The sequence below is a fragment of the Podarcis pityusensis genome (assembly GCF_964106645.2).
Source record: "Podarcis pityusensis genome assembly, chromosome: 14".
NCBI lineage: Eukaryota > Metazoa > Chordata > Lepidosauria > Squamata > Lacertidae > Podarcis > Podarcis pityusensis.
Window position 1 is genome coordinate 42942532 of NC_138039.1, and position 13603 is coordinate 42956134.

Genomic DNA, 13603 nt, shown 5'->3' on the forward strand with positions numbered 1-13603 from the left:
GGGACAAATTAGGCAATTTTACCCTTCAGAGGAGTGATGCCTTTGGAGTAATTAATCCTTTCCTGAAGCATTTTTTAAATAAAAAAATCCTTCCAGTAGCACCTTGTTATTGGTATGATCTTTCGTGTGCATGCACACTTCTTTGTCTCTCTATTTCCATCTGTCTGCCAACTGCTTTCCCAACTGCTTCTTCCCAACCAACTAACTAAACATTGTGGCCGATGCTTTATCAAGAAGACTCGATGATTCTTGTGTGAGGGGAGGTAGAAATAAACTTTAAATGCATTCGAAACGCTGTTACCCTTTACCCTCTTAGTCTTATTTTATCCTGGCTCTAACTTTTATCCTGGCTCCCTCCCCCCTTAAAGAAGTTTGGTCAGACCCGATGATGAAGCTTAACCATGGACAGTTAATAATTTTTCCTCTGTTCAGTTATCACTACTGATCAAACTTCTTTAATCTGGGAGGGATGTGGCGTTTGCCCGTTCTTTTGAAAATGTCTGTACAGGGGGAGAGAAAGAGTTAATAGGTAGACCAATAGAAAGCCAGAGGCGGAGCCTACCTGTTTATAAAAGGGGTTAGCCCGAGGTTTAGTTGGTTGGTTGGTTGGTTGGTTGGGAAAAGCAGTTGGGAAAGCAGTTGGCAGACAGATGGAAATAGAGAGACAGTTAGTGCAGTTGGTTCTTGTGTGAGGGTCCCTACAGAAGTTGAAGCTATACATCTGGGCAACAGTGTGAATGCACACGAAAGCTCATACCAATAACAAACTTAGTTGGTCACTAAGGTGCTACTGGAAGGATTTTTTTTTTATTTTGTTTCGACTACAGCAGACCAACATGGCTACCTACCTGTAACATTTTTTAATCTACAACATGAATTTAATTCTCTCTCCCCCGCTTAGTTCTGTGTTGGTCTTGAACAGCCGCCTTCCAATGACAGTAATTGCCCTATAACTTTAATTGCTGAGACTAAAAATAGCTGTTTTGTTTTTTTTTAAATGTTAGCTACTCCTTACATACTAGTTATTAAACAAATTAGTTTTGACAGTTGAGATAGGGATGTTGTGGTATTGTTTTTAACATGCAGTTTGCAATGTCTGCACACACATAGTCCATATCTGTCCTGAGCTTACAATTTTTTTTAATAATTAGATATGCTCTGATATCTTATATTTTAAAAAATGGTTTGTCTGTTTTTCTCTCGGGGCATTTGGACACCTCTTAAGATACCGTAACCAAATACGCATGATGGTTTCTGAAAGCTGGTTTTCATCTGTGTTTGGATAAAACTGAGCACCATTCTGAATTAAGATGACAGACCAAACCTTTCAAAATGGCACTGACTTCTTAAAATCACTGGAGTTTTTATTAGTTTCTTAAAATTCCCAAGCAGTGTCAGTTCATAGAATCATAGAATTGGAAGGGACCCAAGGGTCATCTAGTCCAACCCCCTGCAATGCAGGAATCTCAGCTAAAGCATCCATGACAGATGGCTATCCAACCTCTGCTTAAAAACCTCCTAGGAAGGAGAGTCCACCACCTCTTGTGGGAGTCTGTTTGACTGCCAAACAGCTCTTACTGTGAGTTGTGAGGCTGCCAGGGCAGTATCAAAGCATTAATAATGATAATAATAATTTTATTTTTACCCTATCTGACTCTTATTGAAAGCAGGAGACGATTTGCTTCAAGGTTTAATTTGGTGCCTGAAAGTTTAATAGTTTCTGAATTCGAAACATAACTCCTCTTAACTGACCCTTTTAGGGTCAAATCACCCATCTCAGTGTTCCCACTACTGATCTAAAAATCCCAAGGTGCTTAGGAGACTTTATTTTGGGCAACCCTGGACCGACGTTTGCTGATTTTCTAATGCTTTGTTGATTCCACCAGAGGCAGCAGTTGGGGACCCCTGTAGAAACGGAGATTGTGAAGATGCTTGAGGAGAACACAAAGATCCTCAAGTTCGGATATCACTTCACACAGCAGGGACCGCGAGCCAGAGCAGCGGATGCAATTACGAAAAACAACGATTTGGGTAAGGCGTTTTCTGCTGCAGAACAAGCAGGCCTCAGTCACACTGAGCGTGGTGGCAGCTACTTGGCATAATTTGTTTAAGAATGTGCCTGTGAGGAAAACTGACACCAAAAGTTCAGCCCCTCCAGCTGATATCCTCCCCCTACACATTGATTCCTCTTCAAGAGCCTCGCTGGATCAGGCCTAAGGCCTGTCTCAGGGGTGGGGAACCTCAAACTAAATGTAGCCCTCTAGGTTGCTCTTATCTTGCCTCCTTCTGCTTTTGCCGGACTGGAAAGTGTCCTTCAACTCTGATCATTCATCTTACTTTCCTGGATGAAGGTGGGTGTGAAACTGCTGGATTTGTATAATTGGAATATAACCTGCCGAACAAAGGTTAAGAGTCACTTGCATTGCTCCATCCTTCAGTTGCCTTAGGACCCCACATACTACTCGTGTGTAGTCCTCAGAAGGTTGCCTGCTGTGGAATGTGACCTTCTGCCTGCAAAATGTTCCCCACGTCTGGCCTATTGAATACCGCATCTAGTTTCTCCTCATGGCCAGCCAGATTGATTTACTTAGTCAAGGGATAATAATAATAATAATAATAATAATAATAATAATATATTCTGCCCTTCATCCAAAGACCCCAAGGCAGTTCACAACAGAAAAATACAAAATGCGAACACAAAATACAGTGGTACCTCGGTTCTCGAACGTCTGCATTGACGAACGTTTCGGAACCTGAACACTGAAAACCCAGAAGAAAATGCTTCCATTTTCGAACACACCTCAGAAGTTAAACAGCTTCCTCTGCGTGTTTTTCAATTTTCTCTCTTTTTTAAAAAATAATGCTTTATTAGTTAACAAAATAAATACAGTTAACAAGCAGTAATACAGTTCTTGTTACTTGTACAACGAGCACAGGAAGAGCATAAAATAATACAAAAAACAAATTTCAACCATGTAGTGAGAATAAACTACATGTAACCTTAAATGCTGTTTGTTACTGTACGAACGAAATATTATTGTTGTATTTGACTTCCAGGGTTGGTTGTTTTCGATTTTCTCAATGTGATTTGCAGACTGCCCTTTGCGGCTCGATTTCTGAACATTACGGAAGTCAAACGGTTTTCCGGATTATGTTCGAGAACCGAGATACCACTGTATGTAATAAAACAGACCTGAACAAGTAATGCCTCCTTCCACAAAATGCTGCTATTTAACTGTAAAGTTTTCCAGAGTGGCTCCCCTGAGACTTATAACAAACCCAAGGGAAGAGGAATTGGAGGGAATGGGGAGGAAAGCAAGCAGGTTTAACCACAAGTGTCCTGGGTAGTATATGTTGCCCATTGGGAGTGGTAGGGCCAAAGGCCAAACAGTCTGTTGTGCCTGAGCCACTGACAGGGAGAGCCAACCCCATTCTAGTTTTGGCCCCGTCCTCTTCCCCACTGAGTTCTACAAAGGGCAGCACTGAGGCTAAGGCGGAGCTGATTAGCTGTTTGTAAATAGGAAGGTGGTTGGGTAGAGAGCTGGCTGAGGGCATTTTGCAATGCGAGAATCTTTTTGCCCAATGTGGGACTCAAAACCATAACCCTGTACTGAGATGAAGTGACTCATGCTCTACTGACTGAGCTTAAGAGTTGCTTGAACAGCTACTAACAAAGAGTACAGTGGTACCTCGGGTTAAGTACTTAATTCGTTCCGGAGGTCCGTTCTTAACCTGAAACTGTTCTTAACCTGAAGCACCACTTTAGTTAATGGGGCCTCCTGCTGCCGCCACGCCGCCAGAGCACGATTTCTGTTCTCATCCTGAAGCAAAGTTCTTCACCCGAGGTACTATTTCTGGGTTAGCGGAGTCTGTAACCTGAAGCGTATGTAACCTGAAGTGTATGTAACCCGAAGTACCACTGTACATGCAAAGCACCTGTGGGATGGAGGGCAAAAAGTGCCCTCAACACTGCAGGAAAAGACTCTAGGCTTCTAAGGAAATATAACTTGGCCTCTTCTTACTTTCATTTTCAAAAAGCCGCTCAGCACATTGTAAACTTTCCTGTTTTCCCCCGCTGCCCCAAATTCCAGCTGTGATATGTCATTGCTGGATGGTCTATCCTTTCTCATCTATTTATATCTTGCTTTTTTATTTTGCTTTCCTAGTTTGGCGTATAGGAGTAAAAATGTCATCAAATGCCCTTTCATCTCTTCAGCCCTGAAGCTTCTGAGACAGGTTATTGCAAACGCCCAACTGGGTACTGAACACTGCAAGAGAAACTCTCTTAAAACCTCTCCTTGTCTCTGTATGAGTCTCCTAACAGCTCTTTGTGTGCACACTGTTGCTCCATGTTTCCATCACACTCTTCTGCATGCTTCTTTTTCATTTCGTGGAGGCTCTGGAATTCCTTTCTAATAGCATGATTAATTAGGGAGGCGTAAATGAAATCCTGTACAATTCTGTTCTTGAGGCAGTTTCATGCAGCAATGGGTTGCAATATGTAGTGTCATAATGGGTCGCTGTTTTTAAAGAACAGGTCAGAACTGATTGGGCTCAAAAGTGTAAGGTGCGGAATAAAGAAAAATACAAAATAAATGTAACAAGTGGACTTTTCCACTTGCATGTCGACACATTTGGGTGCTGCTGTTAACAAGGTTGTTGATAATAATAATAATTTAATAATAATTTATTATTTATACCCCGCCCATCTGGCTGAATTTCCCCAGCCACTCTGGGCGGCTTCCAATCAAGTGTTAAAAACAATACAGCGTTAAATATTAAAAACTTCCCTAAACAGGGCTGCCTTCAGATGTCTTTTAAAGATATAAAATAATAATTTATTATTAAAAGATTTCACTTCCTTTGAGATACCCTCCTTGATCCAGTTAAATAAAATCAACGTTGGACTAAGTTCTAGTGTAATTCCCATAATTCATGTTATATTCACCACCAAAAATACGTTATTATCATGTATTTATTACCCACCCTTCACCCTAAGGTCTTAGGGCAGGTTACAGCAATTAAAACACAATGTTAAAAACAGTTCAAACCATCTTGCAAATACAGATTGAGGTGGGTCCTAAATATATATCAAAAGCCAGGGTGAAGATGTGTGTTTGGTGTTTACTGAAAGCTGTACAATGGAGAAGCCTGGGGCACCTGTTTTGGGAGAGAATTTCACAATTTTGGGGCTGCCACAGAGAAGGCCGTTTTCCGAGCCACCTCAGCCCCAAGCTTCTGAGGATGGGAAAACAACCAATAGGGTCTCCTCTTCAATCTTAACACCCAAAGCGGTCTGTAGGGCTTTAAACACTAACATGGGCACCTTAAATTGGGCCTGGAAATAAACTCAGCAACCAGTGCACTTGTATTAAAATACGTTAGGTAAGATCTAAACAGAACCACTGGCAGTAATCTATCTGGCCACTGCATTTTGGACCAGTGGAGGTTTTCAAGTCATCTCCAAAGTGGAACGTGTTCCAATAATCCAATCTTTGGGGCATTTTGTTCTTTCCCAGTTCGGACGCTGCAATGAAGAAAGGTGGAAAGGGGCATCAAATTTTGAGATGAAAGGACTGTGAGCTCATTTCCAGTACCGAATTAAAAAATGTACTGGGCCATGTGCTCAGAGGCTCCTTGTTCCTTAATTCTGTGGGCCCAGCTACACAACGATAATGGCTTATCATTGCCTTTAAGTTGGGTACGGGGGCACATTTGTTCCACAAACCTAACTGGACTCAGCACAGGTTCCACTTTTGCCTGTGAGGCTATTTCCCACAAATGCTCTCTCCTGATGTCCCATAACATCGCTCGCAATTGTGCTTGCTGCCTCCACCAATCAGCTGCGCAAGCCAACTGGGATCAACTGCGCCATTGCGTTCCGCATTGGTTAAAATGAAGGGCTTTTTAAAAACATGAATTGCCTGTGCAGGATGTGCAGGAGAATCCTAGTATAAGCGGGCTTCAACAACTCTTTACCTTCTTCTGCTTTCCCTAGGCCTGCAAGTTGTGGAATCAAACCAGCAGCTGCAGTTAAAAGGCACAGATATGTAGTTAATATCTTATGTGGTATATAAATTTCATTAAATTAATAAGTGTGTCTGTGCCTCTGAGCTGCTGTTTTACACTCCAGCGGGTTCTAGAAAAAGCAAATTGGATTCTTCAAAGCCTAGGTCTGCCTGCACCAATGGAGGGAGCTTCTTAGTTACCGATTCTTACAAAAAATGAGTTTTCGGTACATTTAAACTTAGAAGTTTTGAATAACTGTTTCCTTTCAAAATACAGGGCTGATACATTTTTCCCCCCCTCCTTGCTTAATATACATGTTCACTAACCTTCTGAAAATATTTACAAGACTGTTTGGACTCTCTCCACTGTTGACGTGATGGACTAACGTGTTTTCTTAACCTAACTAAAAGGCCAAAGAATTGTGTGCGCAGAATTGGCCAGCTAAATCTTTGGCTTATCAAATTAACTGTTTTGGAATGAATACCGTATTTTTCACACCATAGGGCGCACCGGACCATAGGGCACACCCTTCTGATCCTCCTCCGGCTTCGCATGACAGGCGCGTTGCTCAAGGGGCGCTGCGCCTTCTCTCTCTCTCTGCGCAGCGCCTCTCCTTCACAGGAGAGGTGCTGCACAGAGAGGGAGAAGGCGCAGCGCCCTTCAGCGAAGCTGGAAAAGGAACAGAAGAAGACCCTTCAGTTCCTCCTCGGGCTTCGCTGGACAGGCGCGTCGCTGCCAAGCGGGAGGAGGAACAGAAGGAGACCCTTCTGTTCCTCCTCCGGCTTCGCTTGATAGGCGCATTGCTCAGGGGGCGCTGCGCCTTCTCTCTCTCTCTGTGCAGCGCCTCTCCTTCACAGGAGAGGTGCTGCGCAGAGAGGGAGAGAAGGCGCAGCGCCCTTCAGTGAAGCTGGAGAAGGAACAGAAGGAGACCCTTCTGTTCCTCCTCCGGCTTCGCTGGACAGGCGCGTCGCTCAAGGGGGGCTGCGCCTTCTCTCTCTCTGCTCAGCGCCTCTCCTTCACAGGAGAGGCGCTGCACAGAGAGGGAGAAGGCGCAGTGCCCTTCAGCAAAGCTGGAGAAGGAACAGAAGGAGTCCCTTCTGTTCCTCCGGCTTCGCATGACAGGCGCGTCGCTCAAGGGGCGCTACGCCTTCTCTCTCTCTGCGCAGCGCCTCTCCTTCACAGGAGAGGTGCTGCGCAGAGAGGGAGAAGGCGCAGCGCCCTTCAGCGAAGCTGGAGAAGGAACAGAAGGAGACCCTTCTGTTCCTCCTCCGGCTTCCAGGACAGGCGCGTCGCCGCAAAGCCAAGGAGCCTGCATTCGCTCCATAGGACGCACACACATTTCCCCTTCATTTTTGAAGGGGAAAAAGTGCGTCCTATAGAGCAAAAAATACGGTATTTCCCTGCCTGGTTTGAAAAAACAAAACAAGGTTTGCAGTAGGAGACCTCCTTGAACTGTTCCATAATATGCTGTGTTTTTAATCTCTTACCAATTCAGGTCAACATGACCTGCTTGCTAAGAATTGTGTTTTTGTGCTGTGCTTCTGTCGGTACAGCAAAGACTCCAGACCCGTTTTAAAAAGTGCTGAATAACATCAAGTATCTTTGCTATGCAGGCAAAAGGCACAGGAAGAGTAATTGCAGCAACAGCTCCGCAGTCCCAATGCGCTGCAGCACGGATGTGGTTTTGTTTCGTTAACCACATCGCATAGCCACTGCCACATTACAAGCTGTCCTTCAGGTTCGCTGGGGCTTTTAAAATTTGCCTTGCTGGATGTTGAGAATGGACCATCCATCAGTCATGGATGCTTTGGAATGACATAGGATGTGGCCTGGAGCAGCGCAGTGGGAGAGAGAGGGATAGGTGGAATGCGAGATGGGTATTAGTTATGTAAGCAGAAGTCCCTTTGTGCTCACTCAAGGAAACTTTGGATCCAACCCATAATAAACAAAGGAAATTTTTAAAAATCGCTAAAGGGTAGGAGAATTCAGTCATGGCCACCATTTTTAATGTGCATGACAAATGCTGCAATTAGTCCTCCTAGTTCTTGGCTGTTAATAGACGTCATTCCAGTAACTGAAACATGATAGCCTTACACCAGCGTTGTCTCATGTCTTGTTTCTCTTCCCCCACCTCTGTGGGCACAGTTCGCAAAAGAAGAGTGGAAGGAGACCATCAATAAACCTTCGCGGCTTCCAGATGTGTGTGGCATGGAGAATTTGGGGCTCCTCCAGGTGCATCTGCTGAGATGGTTTCTTCGGCAACCTCAAGATTACTTCTTAGCTGGGTAGAAGGGAAAAGACTGGAATCGCCATTCCTCCTGTTGTCGGGTGTTCTGTTTTTGTGTGTCTGTGTTGTAAATGTATATTTGTATGCGTGATATCCAACACATGTATGTTCAAAGCCCTGTAACTACATCTGCCCAAGATCAGTTCTTGAACAGCCTTTCATTTCAGAACTTGGGTGTGTGTCTTCCACAAAGATAAGTACCAATTCTAGCATCTGCGGAGTATCGTCATGACATGCAGTCAAGGATCGGCAGACAGTTTTAAACCCGCAGGGAGGAAGTTTTCAGGCAGGAAACCCGGAGTCCTTATTTAAAATACGGACTCCATATTTTTAGAAAACAAATGTTTCGGGTGGGGTGGGGGTGGGGGAGAGAAAGAGACCCTTCCAAGAAAAACAAAGGGCTTTGACCACTTACTTCAACTTTGTATGTGATGCGGATAAATCACTGCTGCCGCTGTTACTCCTCTGGTTCTTAACGTGCTTTGACCATGTAGAATGCTTTCTTGATATGGAGATTTAAGCTTGAAACTTCTTTTTATAAGAGATTATTATCCCACTTTTAAGGGCTGCTTCTACTCTCTTACCTCATTGGAGGTAAGTGAAGCCGACAGAAATGGAGATTGAAATTTTAAGCCCACGGCCTTTGCAATATCTGGTGTTCTGTTGGCTTCCTTTTCTGTCAACGTACAGAACATGACGTTTCGGCACCTTTGTTCTGTTATGTCTGAACTGGATGTATTTATGGACCTTTTGGTGTTTTTGTTTCATCCGCGTCGTGTTGAGTTATATTCCTTGGAATCTCTCTCTGTGTGAGTATATATATGTGTGTGTGTGTGTGTGCACACGTGTGCGCGCACACACACACACTCTTCAGTGGCAGCATGCCAAACCTACACAAACGGCATCTGAGTCATAGCACAGCATCAAGTAGCAGTCCGCTGGTATGCTGTTTTGTATAGGCCAAAACACATGGCAACCAGGTTTTATGCTCTTTGGCTGTGAGTTCTGACCAGTGTGACATGGCACGTTTTTAGAAACTTCAGGCTTCCTGTACTTACCAGCACCCACAGACAGCTGCTGCAGCCTTTCATCCTCTGAGCACCTCAACAGGGCCCACGTTCACCGATGCCTCCCATGGGCCACCATTTTAAATTACCCACAATGCCCCAGGGCAGTCAACGGAGCATCACTTGGGCATTGTGAGGAATTAAAATGGCTTCCAGTTGGGCGCCACCACTTTTAGTTTCCCACAGTGCTGTGGGGCAATACATTGACTGCTCTGAGATGCCGTGGGGATTTTTTAATGGCGGCTTCTCAGTTGTCCAACCTTGCCACTAGGGGTTTGCTGACTTAAAATGCCAAGTGGTTATATACTAAGGGGCCCCCCTCAACCCTGGCTCCAGCCCTTACTCTGCTACATCCGTCATGTGCATAGGAAATTTTTTATTCTTTCACAATTCTGGTGCAGCTGGCAAGGAAAACCCACAGTTTTCAAACATCTGTTAATAACAACACATACTTTTAACCTTACAACAGCTACAACTAACAGGATAGTTTTATGACCTGAGCTTGGTTCCCACTGTGAAATAAGGACCGTTTTAATGCCACTATGTTAATGCCTGCTGCTGATTTACATCTCCAGTTTCACGTGGTACAGGGAATAATCATGCATATTGGACACAATCCGTCAGGCTTCTGCTATGCAAACCATGATAAAGGTCAATGGAGCACAAGCAGTAGTAGTATATAGAATAGGATTTTAGGTTCATTTTTTAGTTCAGGGTTCTATCTTCAGAAAAACTAGGAAACAACTCTGGCCAGGTTCAATCTTGTTTTTCCTTCATTTTTCTGACATCTTTTGGCTCTTTGATTTGTTGAGTGCAAAACTAAATGGCACAGAGCAGAGCATCAGGCCAGGATGAAAGCATTTTGATTAAAGTTGCTCAACTCTGATGTGCTATTTTTCACATCATTGTCTCTTTGAATATGGACCATAACTGCAAACATTTTACCTTAAAGGAAGTTGTGTTGAAATCAGTGATACGTTTTTCCGAGTTGGTGCACTGAGAATACCAAAGCTAAAGTTGTGTGTTTGTGTAGGGCAGTTATCCTAAAACAGGTGTCTTCCAGATGTTAGGACTAAAACTCCCATCATCCATGATAGTGAAGGGCTGATGGAAGTTGTAGTACATACTACCTGGAGGGTGCTATAGGGCAGAGGTGGGTTTTTTTGTTCGTTTTTGCATTGTATGCAAAGACTGCATTAAAGAAACCATATTAACATGTTTTTTTCTATTGGCACTTAGGTGTGTAAAACAGAAACGTGCATTTTTAAAAACAATTTTGGAAAACAAATCCAAATCTCTTTTCTCACTTGCAATGCTTTAAAACAGTCCCAACAACAAGAAAAAAATGGGGGGGGGGGGAGGTAGTTGCCTCCGTATAAACATATGCATTTTAAAAGTTTCAGTGTGTAAATACAATGCACCTATTTAGAAGATAGTGTAGATTTGTTCTGAAAAATCAAAGATTAAGTAGCTTTCTCTCCCCCTTATTTTTTCTCTTTTGACAAAATGCCTGTCAGGTTTACAGCCTGCCAGGCAGCTGATACACCCAGTCTAGGGTTTTTTTTGGGGGGAGGGCCTTCCAAAACAGCCTGCTTCAGACATATGGAGAGCCACAAAACAGGAATGGCTTTTTATAAGAGAGCTGAGACTGCAAACTGGCAGGCTTTTTTCAGAGGTGTTCCCCCCCCCCCCTTAAAGAATGAACTCAAATCATCTGCATATTGAGACTTCAGCCCTGCACTTACTTGGGTACTTGGCTCACACGAGCCACAGTGCATGGGCAGGAATGCTCCACGGGTGTTTTTCAACAAGTGGTGCTATACTAAGTTGACCAAAACATAATAAATACTTGTACAGTATTGCACTGTCTGAAACTCGAGGGATGGGGTGCAGAAAGCACTGCTACTGCATGACCTCCATTCAATTCAATAGGGCTTGCATGGGAGTTTGCCTACATCACATTAGGATCAAGAGGTGTTGTGGAGTGGATGGTTTTCCATTTCTGTAGTGCCTAATACAATATAAAAGTTGTCAACACACACACACACAGAGTAAATGTTTCTCTGTTTTTCTGTTACAGGGAGGGTTCTGTATTATTAACTGAGCTGGTTTCCTATTTGTCAGATCAGGTGCAGAGTTCATTGGTGCCTCGATGACCGTCAGAAAATGTTCAATTAAAAGATGAAGGAAGGCAGTAAAGTGTGAAGCTCTCTTGTGCTTCGGACCAGGAGCGGTCAGTGGGGTGCCCTGTAGATGCTTTGGGCAGCACCTCCCATTGATGGCCGTTGACCACCCTGGCTGGAGGTGGCAGGAGTTAAGAAGCACCTGGAGAGAATCACCTTGGCTCCCTTTGGCCCAGATGAACCATCAGTATTATGGTGATATGAGCATTTAGCAGCACCTAAATTTAGAGGTCTGTGTGAGCTGGTAGCTAGCCTGAGAGAGTCCAGTGATCATTGTCCTAGTGGAGTAGAAGCAGGCATCCTTTTAATGCCAAGCAATCTATGAGTAGAGAAAAGAGGCAGGGAACTTGGTCTAAGCCATCAAATTGTCCTTTTGAGATAGGACTTCTGAGGATACTTTAACTCTTTCTAGTTCTGTATGCATTCCTGTTTCTACTCCTTGGAACGTAAAGCTTTCTGAGTTGCACACTATAATACAGTGCAATTGTCTGACTTTTCATACTTCATTCCGGTTCACTAAGCTTACTGTTAAGGGCGCATATCATGAAAGTCTGCATACAACGATGGTTCAGAAATGACTGTAGAACTGGGCCATTTCCCGAAAAGGTGAAGGTTTTGTGCATTTTTAGTCTAATGGTTCTTGCTGAGGTGAGAGACTGCTTTATGTTTTAAAATATATGCACTTACCCTTTTTTTAAAACAACAACAAACAACCCTTGGCTTTAGGCTCCACTTATCTTGAACAGAATGTTTTCATACTATATGACAAAATAATGTGTTTCCACTTAATACTGTTTACAAATGTTATCTTCTCTTACTATTTTTGATACAGATAATACCGTTTGTAAGCTATAAACTTTCTCGAATCTTTGGGCAAAGTTTCTGTGGGGGAAAAACATGAATGGGAATATATAGGAATGCCAGCGCTGTATGCTGCTGTTATTGTAATAAAAATATCCAAATGATTTTTTCAAAGTATTATTACAAAGTGGTTTTTCTCCCGCTTTAAGTAGGTTTATTGTTTCATGTGATTCGGAAGGCATTCCTTTATATCAGAAACTGAGGTCCAAGTAAGGAAGAAAGAAAGAAATTGAGGTCCATGGTCTGCATCTTTGTGTTTCCCAAGTAGTCACTGCAGTGCTTTTCTCACCCTGAAATGTACATGTCACTCTGGTGACCAACTTGGTTCAGTTGGGGATTGGATGGGTCAAAAAAGAAGCACATAGACCTTGTGAATCGTCTTGCGTTCCAACCCCACTACCGCTTTGTTATTAAATTGCTAAGGGAGATATTCAGCATCTATAAAGTCAGACAAAACTTTCATAACCAACCATTGGGATTCCCCTTCCTCACCATGCAGAAAGAAGACATACATTCAAATCTCTCTCCCTTAGCTTGCATTAACCTGCATCCAGCTCCTTGACATAGGGTTGCCATATTTCAAAGAGTGAAAATCCAGACAGAAAAGTTGTTGAGCTTTGCCCAAAGTTGTTTATGGAAAATTGGGCTGCCATACATATTTTCCCAGATAACTACAAATTTGCACCCGGACAATGCTAGAGAAAGCAGTATTCCGTATATGTCTGGGAAATTCCGGACAGATGGCAACCCTATCTTGATAGGCTTCATTATCACATCCTTGTCTCTGTGGCGTCCAGAGGAAGGCTAATAGGCAACTGCCTTCAAGCCACAGCTTTGCAATACCTTCACATAATCTAAAATTAAACACCACATGAAAGCTAGCAGACAACAACAGTTAAGGATCACCCCAGCTAGATCCCAGAGAGCTCTCTTCTAGCTTAGTATACTCCAGTGGAATTTTCCAATGTTAAATGCTTCAGCAGTACACACACAGGCATTTCTCCATTGCAGTGTACAATTAAACAATTATATTTCACACGTTCTCAGGTAGCACAGACAAGGCTGGATTTAAGCTACTGAAGGTAATGGGGCCCTTTATATGTCCAGCTGTCCTTTGTCAACAACAAATTGCCGCTGTTTTTTGTGTTGAATATATGCTATATGGTCATTTATGGACCTAATAGGCATCTAAAGCC

The 13603-nt window shown here is 43.3% G+C and overlaps 1 protein-coding gene across 2 annotated transcripts in view; it reads left to right on the plus strand.

Annotated features, from left to right (window-relative positions):
• LOC308462657 (tropomodulin-3) overlaps window positions 1-12521 on the plus strand; it is a 50980-nt gene extending 38459 nt beyond the window's left edge. For both annotated transcript variants that reach the window (XM_080980510.1, XM_080980511.1), the window contains exons 9-10: window positions 1887-2031; window positions 8155-12521. In XM_080980510.1, the coding sequence (XP_080836636.1) occupies window positions 1887-2031; window positions 8155-8189 (180 nt within the window). In that variant the 3' untranslated portion in view covers window positions 8190-12521. The remainder of the gene's footprint in view (window positions 1-1886; window positions 2032-8154) is intronic.
• Window positions 12522-13603: the final 1082 nt, after the last annotated feature.